Source organism: Rhinoderma darwinii, chromosome 5 (assembly GCF_050947455.1).
Source record: "Rhinoderma darwinii isolate aRhiDar2 chromosome 5, aRhiDar2.hap1, whole genome shotgun sequence".
NCBI classification, from domain to species: Eukaryota; Metazoa; Chordata; class Amphibia; order Anura; family Rhinodermatidae; genus Rhinoderma; species Rhinoderma darwinii.
The window spans coordinates 77223224-77248270 of NC_134691.1; the positions used below are offsets into that span (position 1 = coordinate 77223224).

General features: G+C 41.8%; 1 protein-coding gene across 3 annotated transcripts in view; it reads left to right on the forward strand.

Annotated features, from left to right (window-relative positions):
- Window positions 1-25047, forward strand: part of ARMC1 (armadillo repeat containing 1) — an 87749-nt gene that overhangs the window by 15962 nt on the left and 46740 nt on the right. For 2 of the 3 annotated variants that reach the window (XM_075826180.1, XM_075826177.1), the window contains exons 1-2: window positions 11837-11905; window positions 22831-23029. In XM_075826180.1, the coding sequence (XP_075682295.1) occupies window positions 22868-23029 (162 nt within the window). In that variant the 5' untranslated portion in view covers window positions 11837-11905; window positions 22831-22867. Of the gene's footprint in view, window positions 1-11836; window positions 11906-22830; window positions 23030-25047 lie in introns of those variants that run through there. The other variant, XM_075826179.1, reaches the window with a different exon arrangement.

The following is a 25047-nucleotide window of genomic DNA, read 5'->3' on the forward strand; positions in this document are numbered from 1 at the left end:
AGGATGTTTAAAAAATTCATTATTCGTCTGCGTTTTTAATGTATTTAGGTCTTTTTGAACCAACTCTCTAAATGTCTCGATAGCATGTGACATAATCAGGGGTTGGAACTAACTTTTATTATAAAGTCCTACTTTCCCCAGAGATAATTTAGGAGGAGCGTCATGCTCCACCACTTCACTAGATTGTATATTAAACCAGACTTTCAATTTGATAGCTCTAATAAACCTATACAGATCTAACTCCAATTGGAACCAATCAGTATGTTGATTGGGGCAAAAAGAAAGACCTTTGACAGGGTCTGTAATTGTATATCAGACAAATTATGAGTAGAGATATTTACCACTGTTTGGATAGTATTAACATCCTAACATGACCTCTTCTGAGATCATAGCTCTTGAAGAACTTATCCATAACCACGATCTCACGATCATACCCGATGTCAAAGGGGGTGCGATCGTGGTTATGGATACAATTATGTATATTAATGAATGTAACAGACAGTTACTTGACACTAACACTTATAGGTTGTTAAAGGGAGATCCTAGATATGACATTGAAAAGAAAATTGGATTATTAATCACTCATGCAGTGGAAGAGGGTACTATAGATCAACATTTAAAAAAAAAAAATTAATAATAGAACATCGAACTACCCCCTGTTTATATTTGTTACCCAAGATACATAAAAATTTGTCAAATCCACCTGGCCGTCCCATAGTGTCTGGCAGAGGGTCATTGTTGAATAATATCTCTATTTTTGTTGATAAAGTTCTGAGAGATTTTGCGATCAATGCTAAATCGTATGTGAGGGACACCTCAGATTTTTTGCAAAAACTGAGGATGATTACCCCACCGGTAGGTTCACTATTGGTTTCCTTAGATGTAACATCACTGTACACTTCAATTAATCATAGTAGAGGGCTAGACGCTGTGAGACGTAAGTTATCTGGCTCTGACTATGATGCCACATCTTGTGAGTTTATCATGGCACTTATTGAGCTTATTTTGACATCCAACTATTTTTTGTTTAATGACAAATATTACATTCAACTCAAAGGAACAGCCATGGGGTCCAACATGGCTCCGACCTATGCCAACATTTTTATGGACATGATGGAGGAGATGTCTATCTATGTGTCCCACCACTTCCAATGGGTCTTGAGGTGGTGGCGATACATAGATGACATCTTCCTCATCTGGACTGATACAGAAGCCTCACTAAAAGAGTTTCATCAATTTCTCAACTCCTTAGATACTGACATTCAATTCACCATGGTATATTCTACAGAATCTATTCAATTCTTGGACGTTACAGTGATGGCCATCGATAATACTCTGAAAACTAAATTGCATGTGAAAGACACTGATCGCAATACACTCTTGAGATATGAAAGCTGTCACCCTAAAAATATGATCAAATCATTACCTTACAGCCAGATGATCAGGGTAAAGAGGATTACAGATGATCATGATGATCTGTCTAGATCTTTGGATATCATGACCTCCAATTTTTTGGAGAGAGGATATTCCAGATCATTAATCTCAAGGCATAGAGATAAAATTTGTGATATACCGAGAGAGAAATTATTCAAAACTTCAAAACAACATAGACCCAAAAGAATCCCTTTTATCTCCACATACAATGAATTAAGTGGGGACATCTCTAGGATAATGAACAAACATTGGCCTATTTTGAAAAATAGTTATGAACACATCGATGAACTAAACAATGGACCATTGATGTCATATAGACGTACACAAAACTTTAGAGATAGACTGGTTAGGACAAGAGTCAAAGAATGTAAAAATGCTTCACAGTCTTTATTACAACCACTGAAATTGGGTAATTTTCCCTGCTATCATTGTGTAAATTGTACATATATGTGCAGAGGTAATGTTTTTATACATCCTCAAACTGGGAGAAACTATAATATCAGACACACATTTACCTGCGACTCTGATTGGGTTGTCTATGCGCTATGGTGCCCTTGTCAATTAATATACGTGGGGGAAACTACCTGCACGTTTAAAACTTGCCTAAATAATCACAGATTTTCAATTAGGAAGAAAAAACTAGATTTACCTGTTGCAAAACATTTTGCTGAGAAAGGACACACTGAGAGAGATCTAAAATTTATGATCCTTGACCATATTCCACCATTACATAATGGTGGTGATAGACATATGGCTTTGCATAAGAGGGAACTGAAATGGATATTCTTACTGAATACATTGAGACCTAAGGGACTCAATGTAGAATTTAATGTGGATAGGATTACTGTGCAACGTCTTGTGTCCCCCTCTCCCCCATGTACTCTCGTATATGATCCTCATTGGTCATCTTTTTTGGTGACATGATTTTATTATATTACGCTTCATTAGTATTTTTCCTTGTTATTAATATATTTATTTTGTATCATTCTAGATTCCAACAGAACTTCGGGACCATTTTCTCATCATCATTGGTCCATATGTATTTGCAAAAATTGATTGCTGGTGTTAGATCTAGTCCCAACCTATACAATAAAGATAATTCTTAATATACATTGCTTATTTCTTGTCTCGTATGGTGATAGTCAGTAGATAAGATGGGGTTAAATACCCAGGTATAAACTTTTTTGATATTAAGATCGCTTTTGCGGATTTGGTATTGCATCGATGAATATAGGTCCGTTACACGTTTGTGATTTGTTTGGATTCCCCATATACATTACATTGTGTTTGGTTGGATCCAAGAGTTTCTGGGGACTAGCTCCCTCTTGACCACGGAAGTGTGGCCAGGGATCTGGTATACCCGCGTGTGGACCTTTGGGTGCACTTTATCCGTCAACATATGTGAATCGCTAGAGATATTGCTATAACAACACTGACTATCTCCACGAGCCTATTTTAGATCAAGTTTTGATCCTTTTCTTGGTTGGGACTATATACGATACCAGCGGTAATTGTGTTACAACATGTACCTTTTTAATCACACAGTGCTTCGTGATCGGTGGTTGCTTGACAACGGTGGACGCTTTGCGAGGGAGGTGCTCGGGGCGGAGAATGCGTTGTCATCACTGCGCTCCTGAAGCATCCTGTTGCATAGCGACGTAAAAACTTCCGGTCCTTTAACCGGATGTCGGCAACGTATATACACACACCTAGATATCTTATAATACCATGCTTTGTGTACTGAGTGCTGTTTTATATATATATATAGCCTGTACGCAATTTGGATGATGAAGGTCCTGAAGCTCTGATTGGTGAGGGGAACTAACGTGACTAGTTCTGACACAACTGTTGTTTATATGATTATGTTGTAATCACGTATTGTTGCATGTTTATCTTGCGATATTGTTGTTTATTATATATGTATCTGCACTTGCACTTAATGTATCAATGTCCTGATTGTATTTGATACCATTCATACACACAATGCTTTGTAATTTTGGCACGTTGCACTTTATTTGTATTTTAATGAGATTAATTATGTAAATGCTCTTTTGCTCTTTATAAACCGTTATCACTCAGTATGTCATCATGCTTGATAAAGGTCCTATTGTAGGACAGAAACGTCGCTGTTTGTTGGCTGAATAAACCACTTATTTTTCACATTTTTGGAGTGCTGCAAGAATTCTACTTTTATATATATACACTACCGTTCAAAAGTTTGGGGTCACCCAGAAAATTTTGTGTTTTCCATGAAAACTCACATTTATATTTATCAAATGAGTTGCAAAATGACTAGAAAATATAGTCAAGACATTGACAAGGTTAGAAATAATGATTTTTATTTGAAATAATAATTTTCCCCTTCAGACTTTGCTTTGGTCTTGGAATGCTCCATTTGCAGCAATTACAGCATTGCAAACCTTTGGCATTCTAGCTGTTAATTTGCTGAGGTAATCGGGAGAAATTTCACCCCATGCTTCCAGAAGCCCCTCCCACAAGTTGGATTGGCTTGATGGGCACTTCTTGCGTACCATACGGTCAAGCTGCTCCCACAACAGCTCTATGGGGTTGAGATCTGGTGACTGCGCTGGCCACTCCATTACAGATAGAATACCAGCTTCTTCCCTAAATAGTTCTTGCATAATTTGGAGGTGTGCTTTGGGTCATTGTCCTGTTGTAGGATGAAATTGGCTCCAATCAAGCGCTGTCCACAGGGTATGGCATGGCGTTGCAAAATGGAGTGATAGCCTTCCTTATTCAAAATCCCTTTTACCTTGTACAAATCTCCCACTTTACCAGCACCAAAGCAACCCCAGACCATCACATTACCTCCACCATGCTTGACAGATGGCGTCAGGCACTCTTCCACCATCTTTTCAGTTGTTCTGCCTCTCACAAATGTTCTTCTGTGTGATCCAAACACCTCAAACTTTGATTCGTCTGTCCATAACACTTTTTTCCAATCTTCCTCTGTACAATGTCTGTGTGCTTTTGCCCATATTAATCTTTTCCTTTTATTAGCCAGTCTCAGATATGGCTTTTTCTTTGCCACTCTGCCCTGAAGGCCAGCATCCCGGAGTCGCCTCTTCACTGTAGACGTTGACACTGGCGTTTTGCGGGTACTATTTAATGAAGCTGCCAGTTGAGGACCTGTGAGGCGTCTATTTCTCAAACTAGAGACTCTAATGTACTTGTCTTGTTGCTCAGTTGTGCAGCGGGTCCTCCCACTTCTCTTTCTACTCTGGTTAGAGCCTGTTTGTGCTGTCCTCTGAAGGGAGTAGTACACACCGTTGTAGGAAATCTTCAGTTTCTTGGCAATTTCTCGCATGGAATTGTAATGACAGGGGTGGGGAGACAGACAAGTGAGCCCTAATCTACCCACCACTCAGTCCCTGCCTACTTGCAACGACCCGCCCTAGGCGACAGGGTACAACTGGGCGACGGTCCCTACGCTCAATAAGTGCACGACAGACAAACAGACAAGGGTACACAGAGCTAGGGGGAGAAAGGGGCAGTTGCCCACGGCAACACCGTGAGCAACAAGAGAAGTGAACAAGCCGAGTCAAACCAGGAGAGTACGAGGTGCCAAACGCAGAGCAGAAGAGTAGTAAACAAGCCGAGTCAAACCAGGAGTGTACGAGGTACCAAACGCAGAGCAGGAGAATAGTCAGCAAGCCGGGGTCAATATGAAGCAAGGACAATGGTACAAGAAGCTGCAGCAGGGCCAGGAAAACCAAACGAGAAGAATCACAAGCAAAGGAGAAACAGGAAAGGCAGGTATTAATAGACAGAGGGCGGGAGCTAGCTCCGTCTGGCCAGGCTGTAATAGGTTCTACCACTCCTAAGCCTGCCACCCTGAGTGGTGGAAGATGGAGTCAGTCTCACAGACATAGAAGCAGGTGCAGACTGATTATCTATGGGTGTTAACCCCGAAGCTGTGCCTGGCAGATCCTTTACAGGAATAGCCTTCATTTCTAAGAACAAGAATAGACTGTCGAGCTTCACATGAAAGCTCTCTTTTTCTAGCCATTTTGAGAGTTTAATCGAACCCACAAATGTAATGCTCCAGATTCTCAACTAGCTCAAAGGAAGGTCAGTTTTATAGCTCCTCTAAACAGCAAAACTGTTTACAGAGGTGCTAACATAATTGCACAAGGGTTTTCAAGTGTTTTCTAATCATCCATTAGCTTTCTAACACAGTTAGCAAACACAATGTACCATTAGAGCACTGGAGTGATGGTTGCTGGAAATGGGCCTCTATACACCTATGTAGATATTGCATTAAAAACCAGACGTTTACAGCTAGAATAGTCATTTAGCACATTAACAATGTATAGAGTGTATTTCTGATTAATTTAATGTTATCTTCATTGAAAAAAACTGTGCTTTTCTTGCAAAAATAAGGAAATTTCTAAGTGACCCTAAACTTTTGATCGGTAGTGTATGTATATATATATATATATATACACATACACATACACACACACATATATATATATATATATATATATACACACATATATATATACACACACACACATATATATATATACACTACCATTCAAAAGTTTGGGGTCACCAAGAAAATTTTGTGTTTTCCATGAAAACTCACACTTATATTTATCAAATGAGTTGCAAAATGACTAGAAAATATAGTCAAGACATTGACAAGGTTAGAAATAATGATTTTTATTTGAAATAATAATTTTCTCCTTCAAACTTTGCTTTCGTCTTGGAATGCTCCATTTGCAGCCATTACAGCATTGCAGATCTTTGGCATTCTAGCTGTTAATTTGCTGAGGTAATCGAGAGAAATTTCACCCCATGCTTCCAGAAGGCCCTCCCACAAGTTGGATTGGCTTGATGGGCACTTCTTGCGTACCATACGGTCAAGCTGCTCCCACAACAGCTCTATGGGGTTGAGATCTGGTGACTGCGCTGGCCACTCCATTACAGATAAAATACCAGCTGCCTGCTTCTTCCCTAAATAGTTCTTGCATAATTTGGAGGTGTGCTTTGGGTCATTGTCCTGTTGTAGGATGAAATTGGCTCCAATCAAGCGCTGTCCACAGGGTATGGCATGGCGTTACAAAATGGAGTAATAGCCTTCCTTATTCAAAATCTCTTTTACCTTGTACAAATCTCCCACTTTACCAGCACTAAAGCAACCCCAGACCATCACATTACCTCCACCATGCTTGACAGATGGCGTCAGGCACTCTTCCAGCATCTTTTCAGTTGTTCTGCGTCTCACAAATGTTCTTCTGTGTGATCCAAACACCTCAAACTTCGATTCGTCTGTCCATAACACTTTTTTCCAATCTTCCTCTGTCCAATGTCTGTGTGCTTTTGCCCATATTCATCTTTTCCTTTTATTAGCCAGTCTCAGATATGGGTTTTTCTTTGCCACTCTGCCCTGAAGGCCAGCATCCCGGAGTCGCCTCTTCACTGTAGACGTTGACACTGGCGTTTTGCGGGTACTATTTAATGAAGCTGCCAGTAGAGGACCTGTGAGGCGTCTATTTCTCAAACTAGAGACTCTAATGTACTTGTCTTGTTGCTCAGTTGTGCAGCGGGGCCTCCCACTTCTCTTTCTACTCTGGTTAGAGTCTGTTTGTGCTGTCCTCTGAAGGGAGTAGTACACACCGTTGCAGGAAATCTTCAGTTTCTTGGCAATTTCTCGCATGGAATAGCCTTAATTTCTCAGAACAAGAATAGACTGTCGAGTTTCACATGAAAGCTCTCTTTTTCTAGCCATTTTGAGGGTTTAATCCAACCCACAAATGTAATGCTCCAGATTCTCAACTAGCTCAAAGGAAGGTCAGTTTTATAGCTCCTCTAAACAGCAAAACTGTTTACAGCGGTGCTAACATAATTGCACAAGGGTTTTCAAGTGTTTTCTAATCATCCATTAGCCTTCTAACACAGTTAGCAAACACAATGTACCATTAGAACACTGGAGTGATGGTTGCTGGAAATGGGCCTCTATACACCTATGTAGATATTGAATTAAAAACCAGACGTTTGCAGCTAGAATAGTCATTTAGCACATTAACAATGTATAGAGTGTATTTCTGATTAATTTAATGTTATCTTCATTGAAAAAATCTGTGCTTTTCTTGCAAAAATAAGGAAATTTCTAAGTGACCCTAAACTTTTGAACGGTAGTGTGTATATACACACACACACACACACACACACACACACACACACACACACATATATATATATATGTATATATATATATATATATATATATGTATATATATATATATATATATATATATATGTATATATATATATATATATACACACACACACACACACACACACACACACACATATATACAGTGAAGGAAATAAGTATTTGATCCCTTGCTGATTTTGTAAGTTTGCCCAATGTCAAAGACATGAACAGTCTAGAATTTTTAGGCTAGGTTAATTTTACCAGTAAGAGATAGATTATATATATTAAAAAAAACAACAGAAAATCACATTGTCAAAATTATATATATTTATTTGCATTGTGCACAAAGAAATAAGTATTTGATCCCTTTGGCAAACAAGACTTAATACTTGGTGGCAAAACCCTTGTTGGCAAGCACAGCAGTCAGATGTTTTTTGTAGTTGATGATGAGGTTTGCACACATAATAGATGGAATTTTGGCCTACTCCTCTTTGCAGATAATCTGTAAATCATTAAGATTTCGAGGCTGTCGCTTGGCAACTCGGATCTTCAGCTCCCTCCATAAGTTTTCGATGGGATTAAGGTCTGGAGACTGGCTAGGCCATTCCATGACCTTAATGTGCTTCTTTTTGAGCCACTTCTTTGTTGCCTTGGCTGTATGTTTCGGGTCATTGCCGTGCTGGAAGAAGGAGGTTGTCACTCAGGATTTGACGGTACATGGCTCCATCCATTCTCCCATTGATGCGGTGAAGTAGTCCTGTACCCTTAGCAGAGAAATACCCCCAAAACATAATGTTTCCACCTCCATGCTTAACAGTGGGGACGGTGTTCTTTGGGTCATAGGCAGCATTTCTCTTCCTCCAAACACGGCGAGTAGAGTTAATGCCAAAGAGCTAAATTTTAGTCTCATCTGACCACAGCACCTTCTCCCAATCACTCTCAGAATCATCCAGATGTTCATTTGCAAACTTCAGACGGGCCTGTACATGTGCCTTCTTGAGCAGGGAGACCTTGCGGGCACTGCAGGATTTTAATCCATTACGGTGTAATGTGTTACCAATGGTTTTCTTGGTGACTGTGGTCCCAGCTGCCTTGAGATCATTAACAAGTTCCCCCCGTGTAGTTTTCGGCTGAGCTCTCACCTTCCTCAGGATCAAGGATACCCCACGAGGTGAGATTTTGCATGGAGCCCCAGATCGATGTCGATTGACAGTCATTTTGTATGTCTTCCATTTTCTTACTATTGCACCAACAGTTGTCTCCTTCTCACCCAGCGTCTTACTTATGGTTTTGTAGCCCATTCCAGCCTTGTGCAGGTCTATGATCTTGTCCCTGACATCCTTAGAAAGCTCTTTGGTCTTGCCCATGTTGTAGAGGTTAGAGTCAGACTGATTAATTGAGTCTATGGACAGGAGTCTTTTATACAGGTGACCATGTAAGACAGCTGTCTTTAATGCAGGCACCAAGTTGATTTGGAGCGTGTAACTGGTCTGGAGGAGGCTGAACTCTTAATGGTTGGTAGGGGATCAAATACTTATTTCTCTGTGCACAATGCAAATAAATATATATAATTTTGACAATGTGATTTTCTTTTTTTTTTTTTATATATAATCTATCTCTCACTAGTAAAATTAACCTAGCCTAAAAATTCTAGACTGTTCATGTCTTTGACAGTGGGCAAACTTACAAAATCAGCAAGGGATCAAATACTTATTTACTTCACTGTATATATATATTTATATATATATATATATATATATATACATACATACACACACACACATATATATATTTATACACACACACATATATATATATATATACACACACACATATATATATATACACACACACACACACATATATATATATACACACAGACACATATATATATATACACACATATATACACATACACACACATATATACATACACATATATACACACACACATTTTGTTGGTAGCGGGGCACATTTGTAGTGGGGCTATTCCCCCTGATGTTTTAAAGTGTAGCTAAATGTTCGACAAACTTCTGACATGTCATAGTGACATGTCAGAAGTTTGTATTGGTGGGGGTCCGAGCACTGAGAAAAAACGCCTCGTAAAAAGAAGTGAATGTCACTTCTTGAGCCGTTTTTTATTGACTCAATAGAAAAACAGCTCCAAAAACGGCCGTAAAAAATGCCGCAAAAAACACTAGTTGCTTAAAAAACTGATGAAAATTCCTTGAAAACAGCTCCGTATTTTCAGCCGTTTTTTATTAAGCGTGTGAACATACCCTTACAGCATAGCCGGTTAGGGGACGTATGAAGCAGGCTCACAACACTGGTGTCGGCTGTATGTTACAGCCGACACTTCACTGTAATGGGCAGAATCCCCTTAGATGACGTGGTCAATAGCGACCACGGTATCTAAAGTGTTAGAAAGAGGGGGACAACCCCCTCTGACACCCATCGCCCCACCGCAACGCGAACAATGGTAAAGGTATGCTGGGGGTTGTTGTTTTAAAAACAGGAATGCTACCAATCATCATGCTGTTGACCATACAAGTGGCTATAGTACTGGTCGCAAACAATTTCCTTTAGATGCGGATACAATTGAACCCAGGGGGGAAACAGCTCAGCATACAGCTTCTTCCCGTTTCTTCACACCTGCTGTTATAATAAAAACAGGTTCAGGAAAACCAGCCACACCCCACCCCTGGACAGACTTTAGTAAAACACACATCCAAGGCACCGGGGGCCTGTATTCTGAGCGCCAAGTGTGCCCATGCAGCAAAAAAAGATCCGCATTGCCCTGGTATAGGCCCCATTCACCTGATGTTAGCCAAAAGAGTGTCCAAATGGACCAGTATACCTTCATTTTTGCTGTATAGAATAGCTCTTTTGACTATGCTTTTCTATACAGCGACATTCAGTAAAAAAACTTATACCGACAAGGATACACTTTTTAAACAATGTCAGCCCATGAGTGACGTATGCCACAGTACGACTATACAGTGGTATCCGTCGGAAGTACACATCAAGAAAATCCTCCTGACATATAACTCCGTCTTTGGCTATGTTGACATCACGTTTTTTGCCTTCCATCGTAAGTATACGTTGGGAGGAGTCCTGATGTATACCTCGACGGAAGGCACCGACTTATCCCACTGTATAGGCATGCGGTGGGATACGTCGCCCCAACTACCCGACAATGGAGCCCCAGATACGTCTAGCATGTACATGGGGAGCTTTCCCAACTTGCACGCTAAACGGAGGGCCAAAACTAGATGTAAACATAGCCTTAGGGTATGTTCACACGGCAACGCCAAATACGTTTGAAAAGTTTTTGCAAGTGCACGCGTTTTTTGCGGCGTCCATTACGGACGTAATTGGAGCGGTTTTTCAATGGAGTCAATGAAAAACGGCTCAAATTACGTCCCAAGAAGTGACATGCACTTCTTTGAGGCGGGCGTCTTTCTACGCGCCGTCTTTTTACAGCGATGTGTAAAAATACACCTCGTCTGAACAGGACATCGTAAAACCCATTGAAATCAATGAGCAGATGTTTGCAGACGTAACGGAGCCGTCTTTTCAGGCGTAATTCGAGGTGTAAAACGCCTGAATTACGTCCGCAAATAGGCCGTGTGAACACACGCTTACCTAGGCTGGATACAATTGTATCCACTATGTACTAATTTGCTGCCTCTAAAACAGGAGTGTTTTCATTCACTGACAGCAAAAACATATCTTGGAAATGGTGAGGAATTGTAGCACAAATTATATTAGATAGTTGTAGAACTTTTCTTTTATACAATGATTACATTTTATTTAAATAAAACTAGAAAACCCCTTTGACAAGGACCTGGAGGGTCACCAAGCCGCTGGCTGCTCATCAGTGACCTAAATACTCTTTATAATTAGCTTGATAGCAACATATTTGAGACGTGTGATTCGCGGCGGAACGATATGGAGCCATGTTAAAATAGTATGCTTTATTTTATTCTATTGATAGTGACAAATGAAGGTGAATTCATTACAATGTCGTCTTGTTCTCCTGGCACAGCCTATACCACATGCCCCAAACAATGTCACAAATCTCCTGTCATCACTACGGTGTGAATCAGCTGCCCACACTAAACATGGCGGCTAGTGACAGAGCTGTCTAGCCAATCACAGCCTACGCTTAGAACGAGGTGGATGATTGGCCCATTGGACTAAAGTTTGCCAGTAGCCAATTACAGATCTGCGTTACGGGAGGTGGACCAGGGCCGCGGCTGGAGAGGCCCGGACCTGTAGTCGGTGAGTGTATACGGTGTCTGGTACCAGTCCATGTGGGGAGGTTATACAATTGTCGTATGGAGTGTGCGGGGTCACCTATGTCCCGTTATCGGGCTGCCTGCACCTTTATTTAGGCTGACGTTACATAGACACATTCCAGGGCATGATGATGTGCAGGAATGGCCACCTCGGCAGGGTCTGTGGGTCACTCCAGTGGCCGTTCTGCTTAGTAAATGTCGTTTATCCATACAAATGTCAGTGAGCGATTATTACCAGCCCTTTATTTCCCGGCATGCTACACTGCACATGCCAAATACTGATCCCTCCTGTCTGGTGGCTGTGGTTAGAATACAGACTGTAATGTTTTGCGTTTTTTACAGTCCATAGTGCTTACTTAGTATCAGGCTGTAATGTGGATGGTGACTGTTAACTATTGGGACATGGCACGTGGTGGTACAATCCATAGGGATGCCCTGAGTGGCACAATGATGTGGAATTGCTCATACACATAAGATAGATGTCACCTGTGCACTTTGTGGCTGACAATAACCCCGATTCCCTCCTATAAACCTTCTTTATCAGATTGTCACATATCTCCAGGGGGACAAAGAATTGGGCATTTAGAAATCCAACCTTATTGCTATTTCAGACGAGCGTGTTCCTCGTCTGTGTGCGGTCCATTGAAAAACTGGCAGCACACGGACCCATGCCTTTCAATAGGGCTAGTCAGACGTGTGTTTTTACGCAGCGAGTGTCCGTTGCGTGAAACTCATTGCATGTTCTACATTGGTGCATTTTTGCGGACGTTGTCACCCATTGAAATCTATGGGGAAAAACACAGACGGCACACGGACGACATCCGCGTTTCACGCATCAAAATAAAGTTGCTTGCAGAGGGTAACTGGGGACATGAAAAATGGATGCCATACGCAACGCACACTGGTGGCACATGGGCATGAAATGCAGGAAGTATGGTCTGTTTTTTGCACATGCAAATCGGACGCGCTCATGTGAATGTAGCATTAGGCAAGCATATGTGTTATTTCAATGGTAGGGAATAAGCGGCTGCTGGTCACAGGACAGTCTGGCTGCCCCCATAGACATCAGTGGGGTATGCCAACATTTACTAAGCCCTTATGCACAAGGCAGGGTTTCCCAGCCGTGTGATGGCCGTTCATAAAACGGCAGTCACACGGCTGCAATAGGAACAGTAGATCCCAAATGGGGCTATTAACTTGACCGATTTTTTGACGGCCCGGGAAACCTGCCCGTCAAAAAATGGGACATGCCAGCTGGGGTCAGAGTTTTCTCCCATCCCAGCTGTATTCAGGAGGCTGCTCTAAGCACAGGAGCGGTTAGTAACAGCTCCTGCTTAAAAAAAATGAGCGCTTACTGGAGCACTCATAAGCTTTTTCTACAGCAACACCAAAAGAAGTCGCTGTAGACTCCGGACCTGCACCGCCTGCCATCAAAAGACAATTGGCGGTCAGGAATGGGTTAAACATTTTTTAAACTTTCTTGTTTACATTCAGGAGCTGAATACATTTCACAGCACAGAGTTTGCTACAATTGTATCCAGTCTAGGCAATCCTTTGTGAGCTAAATAAAAAGGCCATTTAAGGCCCTGTTCAGGCTGAGTTTTTTGCCGCAAAAAACTGTCGAAATTGACTCCCATTGATTTCAATGAGAGGCGGAGGCGTTCTTTTTTTTTTTTTTTTTTTTTTTTTTTTTTACCGCGAGCAAAAAAATGCTCGCGGTAAAAAGAAGCGACATGCCCTATCTTGAGGCGTTTTCCGCCTCAAACACCCCATTAAAATTAATGGGAGACGAAAATAAACACGTTTTTTTCGCTTTTTTTGCCGCGATTTTTGTTGCGTTTTTGTGACGCGTTTTTCGGCAAAAAAACGCTCGCGCTTATTCCATCTTTCTGTTGAAAAGAGAGCTAAAAATAATAAAAAAAAGCCTCAAAAAAACGTGCCAAAAATCTCGTGTGGTGCAAAACCACTTCAAAAAACGGGGCTGATTTTTCCAGGCAGAATTTTCTGCCTGCAAAAAACTCCATGTGAACCTACCCTTAGGCACCCTGCACACGCTGCATATTTTCTTGCAGAATGTTCTGATACTAAAATTTTGTTTTATTAATCTGAATATGGTTGTTTCTGCAGCAAGCTTAAAATCTGCAACGTGTGCAGGGGGCTTACCCCTTTAGTGACCGCCCCATAGTGTTTTTACGGCGGCCACTAATGGGCTTTATTCCCATGCAATAGCCTTTTTACGGCGCTGCATCGGAATAAAGTAGGGAGCCGTTAAATCTCTCTGCTCTAAACTACCAGAGGTCCCTGTTCTAACGGGTGAGATCGATATCAGTATCAATCTGACCCGTTTAACCCCTCAGATGCGGCAATCAATAGCGAGCACCGCATCCGAGTGGTTTTGGAGAGACATACGAGGATAGAAAAACCGCAGCACACATGTTATCCAGGTATCAAAATGAGGTGTCTTTATTTCACCATAGAAAGCGACGTTTCGACCCCAGCAAGGGTCTTTTTCAAGCTTGTAAAAGACCCTCACTGGGGTCGAAACGTTGCTTTTTATGGTTAAATAAAGACACCTCATTTTGATACCTGGATAACATGTGTGCTGCGGTTTTTCTACCCTCTTGTGTCTACTTTGGCGTTGGATTGGCTACGACTCGACACTGCCTGCACCGATTAAAAAAAATGTTCTCCTGTTTAAATGCCCCCTCTGAATGCTCTCTGGGACTGTGATGTGCTGCTGATCTCTTTCTTTTGGTTTTAGAGAGAGGAAGGGATCTCCCTCTCATCCCACCGGCACGCTGCGATAAGATCGCAGGGTTCCGGTGTCTTCTATGGCAACTGGGGGCCTAATAAAGGCCCCCAGGTCTGCCCCTAGTTATGCCTGTTTTAAACGGACAGGCACTAATACACTGCAATACAGAAGTATTGCTGTGTATTATAAATGCGATGGGAGGATTTCATAGTGAAGTCCCCTAGTGGGACAAGTAAAAAAAAAGTTTAATAAAGTAAAAAAACAAAAACACTTTTTCCCCTTACAAACTGCTTTATTATTAAAAAACAAAATAAAGTAAAAGAAAAGTCTAAAGGCCGGGTTCACACAGAGTTTTTTTTCAGGCGGAAATTCTGCCTCAAAAGTCCGTTTGGAAGTTTGAGGCAGATTTTCCTCTCCCTGCACGCCGATTGTCGCAGCATTTTTCGCCCGCAGCCATTGAGCGCCGCGGGCATAAAACGCAGCGGAATACGCTTTCTCTACCTCCCATTGATGTCAATGGGAGGTCAGAGACGTAAACGCCCGAAGATAGGACATGTCCCTTCTTTCTCCGCCTCCCATTGAAATCAATGGGAGGCATTTTCGTCCGTTTTTTTGACGAGTTTTGCGGCGCGGTTTCTGCGTCAAAAAACTCGTCAAAAACTCTTGTATGAACATAGCCAAGTCAAAAACGTCTGAAAATACAGAGCTGTTTTCAAGGGAAAACAGCTCCTGGTTTTCAGATGTTTTTTAAGTCACTCGCGATTTTCGCTGCGGTTTTTACGGCCGTTTTTGGAGCTTTTTTCAATAGTCTATGAAAAACGGCTCCAAAAACATCCCAAGAAGTGATCTGCACTTCTTTTTCGAAGCCGTTTTTTTACGCGGCTGTTTTTCAAAACGGCCGCACAAAAAAAACGGCCCATCAGAACAGAACGCCGTTTTTCCCATTGCAATCATTGGGCAGATGTTTGGAGGCATTCTGCTACCGATTTTTCGGGTGTTTATGGCCTGAAAAACGGCCGAAAATAGGTCGTGTGAACGTACCCTTAAAGTAGTAACACATACAAAATATATATAAATTTGGTATAGTTGCAATCATAACAACCCGCTGAATAAAGTCATTGTGTTATTTATACCACACGTAAACGGTGTAAATTTAGGACTTAAAGAGGCTCTGTCACCAGATTTCGCAACCCCTATCTGCTATTGCAGCAGATCGGCGCTGCAATGTAGATTACAGTAACGTTTTTATTTTTAAAAAACGAGCATTTTTGGCCAAGTTATGACCATTTTCGTATTTATGCAAATGAGGCTTGCAAAAGTACAACTGGGCGTGTTGAAAAGTAAAAGTACAACTGGGCGTGTATTATGTGCGTACATCGGGGCGTGTTTACTACTTTTACTAGCTTGGCGTTGTGTATAGAAGTATCATCCACTTCTCTTCACAACGCCCAGCTTCTGGCAGTGCAGACACAGCCGTGTTCTCGAGAGATCACGCTGTGTCGTCACTCACAGGTCCTGCATACATCGGCACCAGAGGCTACAGATGATTCTGCAGCAGCATCGGCGTTTGCAGGTAAGTCGATGTAGTTACTTACCTGCAAATGCTGATGCTGCTGCAGAATCAACTGTAGCCTCTGGTGCCGACACGATGCAGGACCTGTGAGTGACGTCACAGATCTGCACTGTCAGAAGCTGGGCATTCTGAAGAGAAGTGGATGATACTTCTCATCAGAACGCCCAGCTAGTAAAAGTAGTAAACACGCCCCGATGTACGCACATAATACACGCCCAGTTGTACTTTTACTTTTCAACACGCCCAGTTGTACTTTTGCAAGCCTCATTTGCATAAATACGAAAATGGTCATAACTTGGCCAAAAATGCTCGTTTTTTAAAAATAAAAACGTTACTGTAATCTACATTGCAGCGCCTATCTGCTGCAATAGCAGATAGGGGTTGCAAAATCTGGTGACAGAGCCTCTTTAAGAAGGTGTGGCGAAATTGCTGTTTTTTATCCTATTCCCTCCCCCCACCAAAAAAAGTTGATAGAATTTATTGATTAATCTTTATGTACCCCAAAATGGTGCTATTAAAAAGTACAATTTGTCGCGCAAAAAACAAGACCTTATACAGCTATGTCGACGCAAAAGTAAAAAAGTTATAGCTCTTTGAATGAGACGATGAAAAAACGTAAAAAATAGCTTGGTCATTAAGGCCTACGATAGACTGGTCATTAAGGGGTTAAAGGGAATGAGTCATAATGAAATATTAATCCTATAAACTTGCAGTTTTCACTCTGGCTACTGAGGCTCACAGTAGACTAACCCTTCCTGTTCTGTAGAGATCACTTTTCAGTCGTCCTCTCATTATCATCACAGGCAGGATTACAATGAAAGTAAACATCTCTATATGGATAACACAGGATCCACCATTCACATTAGTTCATGGACACAGTCGCCTCCTCCCCCTCTCTTCACAATGACCTTCACACAGGTCACAGAGCATGCCTAAAAAAACTCCCATAGAAGTCAATGGATCCTCTCCTGTTCACAGGTTCCTATAGCCTATGCGTTCTGTAAGCAGCTCAGGCAAGATGGCTGCCCCCGATAATTATGTACAGAAAATAGAATAAACAACATTTACAATCAAAAAATAAAAACCGTTCAGAAAAAACATTGTTTCACTATCTGGTTTTATTTAAGAAAAAAAAATATAGGTGATACCCTTCCTTTTTAGCCTGGGCCTAAACCAGAGGTCTCAAACTCGGCCGGGTATATGGGCCGCACATAGAAAAAAAATAAATAATGAAATTGATGGGTCGAATTACATTCAAATTTGATATAATGCAAAATGAATAGAATACTATAACAATGCTACATTACTATAACAATATTACATTGCTATTGTAATAGCACTGGGTTTAAACTTACTGGGAATTTGAGCGTTTACTCCACGTGTACTAACTAAGACACACACACACACACACACACACACACACACACACACACACACACACACACACACACACACACACCTCCTCTCCCCCCCCCCCCCTGTAGATGGCTCCATTGGCGCTCCCTCTAGGAGTGGGATCCAGAGCTTAGCTGACGCTTTGGCCAGGGATTCCTCTTTTGGAGGAGCCTCTGACGTAACTGTCCATAGACTGTGACGTCAGGGGGTCCTCCTGGACCGGAATGTGATATCAGGGGCAACCACAGAGTAGGAGTCCCGGGCAAGAGCGGTACTAGCGCTTTACATCTATGAAGTTCTCTTTTCTGATCTTCTACATCCTGCCCAGACTGCCATGAACACTTCTTCTAGCCATAACTTGTCTCTGCAGAGTTTGCTGTCCAGACATTAGGTTCCTCACTTTTTCTTCATCTTGTCCACCTTCTCAACACAAACTATCCATCCTGATCACCCCCCAATAGTGTCACCCTGCTGCTACCCCTAATACTGTGCCGGCTGTGCTGCCAAGTCCCCCCAAATGCAGTACTGTAAAGATAGTGACATAACTATAGTTACCACAAAAATAATATTGCCGCATATACTATTCTGGGCGTGCCACCTTTAAGTCCACCCCCCCCCCCCGCAGTGTGGAGGAGCATGTGCCCGACTCTCCGTTCAATTTCTATGACCATTACGGAAACAGCCGACCTTTAAATGGAGAGGCAGCGCACATTTTCAACCTCTGCTCCTTTCAACGTCCTCCGCATTTCATCCGAGCAGTGAGGAGGAACAGGGGCTTCAGGACCACCATTCTCACGATTGCTGTGGGGGTCCTTGCTGTGGGCCCCCAGCGTATCAGAAAATGATCACCTATCCTTTAATATAAACCGCCTGCTATTAGTTATCAAACCATATGTTAATGCTAACCTCCAGAGCCAACCCATTATTTACTAAATCTGAATCATAGGAGCTTCTGTCAGTGCTGGGCGATCATGCAGCTCGAACAGTCCTTCTTTCTGATTGAAGGAGATGCCATGGAAGGGCAGAGCATGGTATGATGACATGTAGTTGTCTGTGGTAGGGTTGTCACGATACCAGAATTTGGACTTCGATATCGATACTTCGTGTAGTATTGTGATATTCTATACCAAAACAATACTTTTGCCAACAATAATTTAAAAGAAAAGTTCTTACTAATTACTATTAATGTGCGGCAAATGGAGGTTGAAAATTCATAACACCTCGCGCCTCACAATAATAAGTGAAAGAAAGCAGTTTTTTTTTTATTTTGTAACGGTAGTAAACATGAATGACACAATAAATGTGCTATTACGGTCGCGACGATACAGACGATACAGACAGAATTTTATGATCACTCATTTAAACAATTTTTGCATTTTTACCATTCCGATGTTTTTGACACCCTCCTCTCCTAAAGTAAATGGTGGCTTGTCCGCACTCCTCAGTCAAATGATTTAATTTGTTAATTTTACCACTTCATGACTGTCATTCTTACTCCATTGTGACCAGACCCCGATTTACCAATATTTGGTACAAGCTGGTTGAATGACTGCATTTTAAAAATTGATAGGCTATCCAAGTGATTTATTTTTTTATTTTTTATTCGTGTGTTGTCTATGTATTTTTTTTAATCAATTTTTTTTTTGCGTTGGTAGGGTTAATGCAATTATTAGGGTTTTTCACATGATCTGACATTTATTTTGATATATAATGTATAGGTCACGGTTTTGGGGTCCGTGCTATGGATACAAATGTATATAATGTTTTAGTTTACAACATCTTCCACAAAAGGTAACATTAGGCCTTTGGGGTACATTATAAATCTATTTGTCTATTTTGCATGAGCTGTAGCTGCACCGGACAATAATATCGCATTCAGAGCTGTTCAGGGTCTTCTCCGCATCACTACAGGGATTATTTGGGATTCTCCAGGGATTAGAATGCAGGGTGTGTACTCTCCAAACACTGCACATTTTTTGTCTGGTATTGCAGCTCGGCCTCCATCAAATGAGATAGGTGGTGGTCCATGCAGTAAAGGTGCTATTAGACGCACACATATTATTTTATGAATGTGCAATGATTTAGTGAGCGTACGAAGGACAGTATTACACGTAACAATAGTTGCTAAAGATCTTCGATGTTCAGTCGTTACTACGATCATTACTCGTTTACAAGTAAAGATTATTCAGCTTGTAGTTGATGTGCAAAGGGACTGTAGTTATGACCACATTTTTGAATGTGACAAAGGGTCTGTACTCCCACAAATGACGGTTTTATGGCATATGTAATTATCAGCAGGAATACCCTTTAACCTGGCGCAGACCGCTCCCCCATTAGGCTGAGCCCACACGGGGCAGATACGCTGTGTAATCCCGCAGCAATAAAAAAATAAATGGTTTAAGCCCATAGTCATGGCGAGGCGTCTGTCTTCTGAGCGCAGCCTGGCTTCCTGTGATGACTCTGTAGTCCGTGTGACCGCTGCAGCCTTTGATTGGCTGCAATAGTCCAGCAATCTAGGACTACCGCGTGGGTAAGTTTGAGCTTTATTTATTAATTTCAAATCAACCTTTTTTTTTTTTTTTTTTTTATTATTTGCGATTTTTTTGCGGCGGAATAGCAGCGTTTCCACCGCAAATGTCACAAGTTTTATCACCTCAATGAATTCAATGGGGAAAACCCACAACAGAAGGGCTACGATTCTGCAGCATAAATTGACATTCTGCGGCGTCCCAATCCACACCGCAGGTCAATTTATAAACTATTTTTTCCGCTGTGTGGGGAAGAGATTTGTTCTAATCTCACGCGTGTTGCTGCTACTGTATTACGCTACGGATTTTCCGCAATGAAATCCGTTGCAGAGAATCTGCAGTGTTTACGCTGTGTGTGTTTCAACGTCCTACCCTGAAAGCGGCTGCATTATTTGCACAGTGAATCATCCGTACTGGTGAATGTTTCTGGTACTGTAGCTTAGTCCAATTCAATTGAATGGGACTGAGCTGCAGTACCAGGAACAGATGCCCAAAAGGACAAGCCGTTGAGTTTATGTAAACAAAGAAACGGAGGTGAGATGTCTATGCCAGGGTGCAGGGCATTTATTTTGATTATGTTCTATGGCATATGCATTAGATATGTCAGAAAGCCACGATTTATGCGGTCTGACTGCTCGGACCCTCAACTGTCTCGAAATTAAGGGGTCTCTGTTTTCTGTGTAGAGCTGGCTACTGTCATTAACGGGCACGTCATAGACATTAAAGGGATATACAAAAAAACAGCTCCGTCAGGTCTTTTGATTCCAAGAAGTCGCATGTCCCTGCTTCCCACAGGTCACAGGTTTATGGCATATGCAGTTAATATGCCATAAAACGGAATAAGCGGATAACCCCTTTAATAGTCCATCTTATGGGAAAATATGGGTAGCAGCACACTTGTAGACCTCTTGCAGTGTATGCCCCTTTAACCGCCAACATCCTGGTCAGGAACAGATTGCCCTATTTGTAGCCAACTTTATGTACTTCGCTTATGAGATACTGACAAAATTATTTAGACAAAAATAAGCTTAAAATGCTGTGGACTCCGAGTCCGTTTTGAGTGGTCGATAGAAATGTACAGACTTTGGCTTTAAAATAAATCCTATAAATATGTGTTATGTTCTATCAATCTAGGGCTCCTATTTGTCCAAAAAAAAGTGATAACAAGGATGTTCTAGCGGCGATAGAAAATGATCACCGTAGCCTTAGTATTTATATGGTGGAGCTGAAAATCCTGATGTCCATTCTTCACTACAGTAAATTTGTTAATGATAATTATACATGAGACATTTATGAAGTCGTGACAGTGAGAATATAGAAGTCCGAGTCTGAAGTTTGGCTCACCGACTCCACAGCCTAAGAAGCATTTTTTATTTTACCAACACAAATACCGAGCACATAAATGAGTGTGACTGTATAGAGCTCTTTGTTATTCCTAAATCCATTACATCAGACACCAGAGTACAGCTTTATGATGGATACAGGATTAAAGGGGTTATCCGAGGACCAAATATTGCTTGGGATTTATATTTTTATGTGGAAAGAAGTCACTTACTAATGTACTTTCATTTTTAATTCTGTACTGAATTGTGCACTTCAAACATGTAGTGGTGGCGGAAGTTTTGTGGTTTTTCTAATATTGATGACGGCCGACACAGCCCCACGTGACTGGGGACTTGCTTGCTGTGCCATTCGTGCCGGTGTGTTATCAAGCGCATGACCATAAGGGGCTGTCACGTTGCCTATCGCAGGAGTCCCCAAACAGAGCATCAGTTACCGCTCTGCCCGTGCACTCCAGCACGGCTCCCTTCATCGCTGTCCATATATGTGCCAGCCCCTCGCGGTCATGCGCTTGATAACACGCTGACACGAACGGCACAGGAAGCAAGCCCTTAGACACGAGGGGCAGTGTCGGCGCGTCCTCCATATTAGGTAAACTACAAAACTTCTGCCACCGCTTCACCAGGTTTGAAGTGCACAATTCAGTACAGAATTAAAAATGAAAGTACATTAGTAAGTGACTTCTTTTCACATAAAAATATAAAGACCAAGCAAGTTTTGGTTCACGGATAATCCTTTAAGCTGCCCATACACATAAGGTAGCTGGTTACTGAAGGCTTGTTCGGCTGACAGCTGTCTCTCCGGACTCCCCAATGAACCTAAATGGCTAAGTGGGCATTCTATTGTAATGGAGAGAGGGAATGAGGGAATTACCTACTGTAAGACCGATTTTGTTCTTTCCTCATACGGCAGTCCTATGGGAGCAGCCCCACTGTTCCCATACAGACTAGATTGTTGGCTGATTTCCCCCCCAAAAAAATGAATAAATTATTTATTTGACATGTATTGACTGCTTTAGCCTCCAGCCCTTCAAGTTATTGTCCGGCTGACCGCTATCTCTGCTAACTCGCCACAAAAAAAGGAATAAAATGTGATCAAAAAGACTCATGTACCCCAAAATGGTACCAAGAAAAACGACAGCTCGCCCAATAAATGCTGCGGTGAAAAACTACAACTGGTCCCGCAAAAACAAGCCTTCATAGGGCTGTGTTGACAGAAAAATTAAAAAGTTATGGCTTTTGGAAGGTCGGGAAGAAAAAAATGGTTGGCCAAATACCTGGCAATTGTAGATTAACTCTTAATTAACTTTTTTTTTTTAGGTATTCTGTGCATATGGCATAAGGACATCTTCTGAAAATGAGCGTGGAGCCTGATGCATTAGCGGTTGTGAATCAACTGCGAGACTTGGCTTCAGATCCTTTGAACCGCCGAGCCATCGTACAAGATCAAGGCTGCCTGCCGGGCCTCATCCTATTCCTCGACCATCCCAATCCTCCGGTTGTCTACTCTGCTTTACTGGTGAGTGCAAGTCTATAACTTGTTCTGTTTCCATATTGATAACATTCAATTCTGTAACAAAACCGGTGCTTTATCCATTCCATCATAATGATATTCGCGTCCATTAGAATGCAATCTCATTTGGGCAAAGCTCTCACCTCTTGCTCATGTACCTTGTTTTTGTATATATAATGTTGAAATCTGTGTTTGCATCACTCTTTAATTTAATGTACAGCACTGCGTAATATATTGGTGCTTCATAACGAAAGTATAATAATAATGTGCTTGAGTATATGCATACTGCGGTAAAGGAAATCCACTGTGATCTAACTATATCCGCATTGCAAATCTCTGCTGCTCTGATAGTCTACTACATTGTATCAATGTACAGGTGTCCCAAAAGATAAGTGGCGCCTGATAAATCCATCATGACCATTCAGATGAATGTGTATGTCTATAAGAGAGTTGGGGAAGGAAACTGTTGCTGGCTATCTAATGTGTTTTACTGTGTTGTATACGGCCGCTTTTAGTGTATAAAACATGCAACACAACTTAGAGGGAACCTGTCACTAGGTTTGGCACTAATCCACCAGCATGTCGTTATGTAGCTGGGGTTTAGTGCTCCAAACTTGCCCAGGAAAAAATAAATAAATCTGTTTTGGGAATAGTTAGGGTGCGTTCACATATATCAGTTACATTTTTGCATCAGTTGTAATCACTTGAGACAAAAAAACTGATGCGGATGCATCAGTCGCCATTAGGCTTTTTCGCAATTTTTTTACTACAAATCCATCAGTTGTCGTTGGTTGATCAACAGTTTTTGGCATCAGCTTTTAACATCCGTTTTTACCACAACTGTCCACCAAAAAGGTAGTCTAGGGTCCGAAAATTTGCCAATTTTATCAGTGGTGCATAGTTTGTGATAGATTGGATACATGATAGATTAGATACATGTTGTGTACTTGTCATTTCACAAAACTTCTGATGTAATCCTTTCATGTCAGGGCTCTCCTTCTCTGCTCCGGTCTCGGCACTTCACTGAAGTCTGACACACACGTTGTAATGTCACGTGTGTCATATTCCGTTCAGCACCAAGGCCGGTGCCGAGAGGGAGAGCCCAGAAGGCAACTACTGTCCACGTCCCTTTAGTCAGATTTTTTTAAGCCGCTTTGTGAACCTGCAGAGACGTCAAATACTAGCCCTAACTTCAGGGAGAAGTTGGTTTTTAGCGTCTTTACAGCTACCTAATTCCAACCCGCACTACGCCAGTATTGCTGTTTCTATTCGCACGACAGGGTCCGGGTGTCGGCCGTTAAAATCTTCCATCTAGGTCTGTTTTTGACAGCCGATTGTGACCCGTTTTTCACTGTCTGTTTTAAAAAAGGATGAATTTCATTTGTAGATTCCGCTCCAGGAGGAGACCCTGACATCACAATCCATATATGGATAGGGATGTCAGGGGGCTCCCTCTAGTAGCAGATTCCCCGGCCAGAGCTTTTCCGGGGATTCTGCTCCTAGAGGAAGCCACTGACGTCACCATCCTTATATGGACTGTGACGTCCGGCACTATTCCAGGAGCGGAATCCCTGGCCAGATTGTGCCCGACGCTCTCACCGGAGATTTCGCTCCTAAATGGAGCCCCTGACGTCACTGTCCATACAACTTATGTCCCATGTGCCTGAAGAGATCCCATATAAAGCTATAGGATCCGTTCTAGCGTCTGTTTCCCTCTGGCTTTTCTGCAACACGCCGGAGGGAAACTGACGGAACACGGATATATGTGAACGGCCCCTTAGTAAAATAACTTGCAACTTACCAAGAGGAGTCCGAGAGAGTAGTCTTTAGATATTGAGCACGTGCTCATTGTGCCCATGAAGGCGAGGACAGTACATTTCACTTCATTGCGCATGTGCGAAATGACTCATCTCTGTAAGTTACTTTACTAACTCTTCTTGAAATGTTTTTTTTTTTTTGCCCTGGGCAGGTTTGGCACACCAAACCCCAACTACATAATGACATCATGGTGGTTTAGTGGCTCC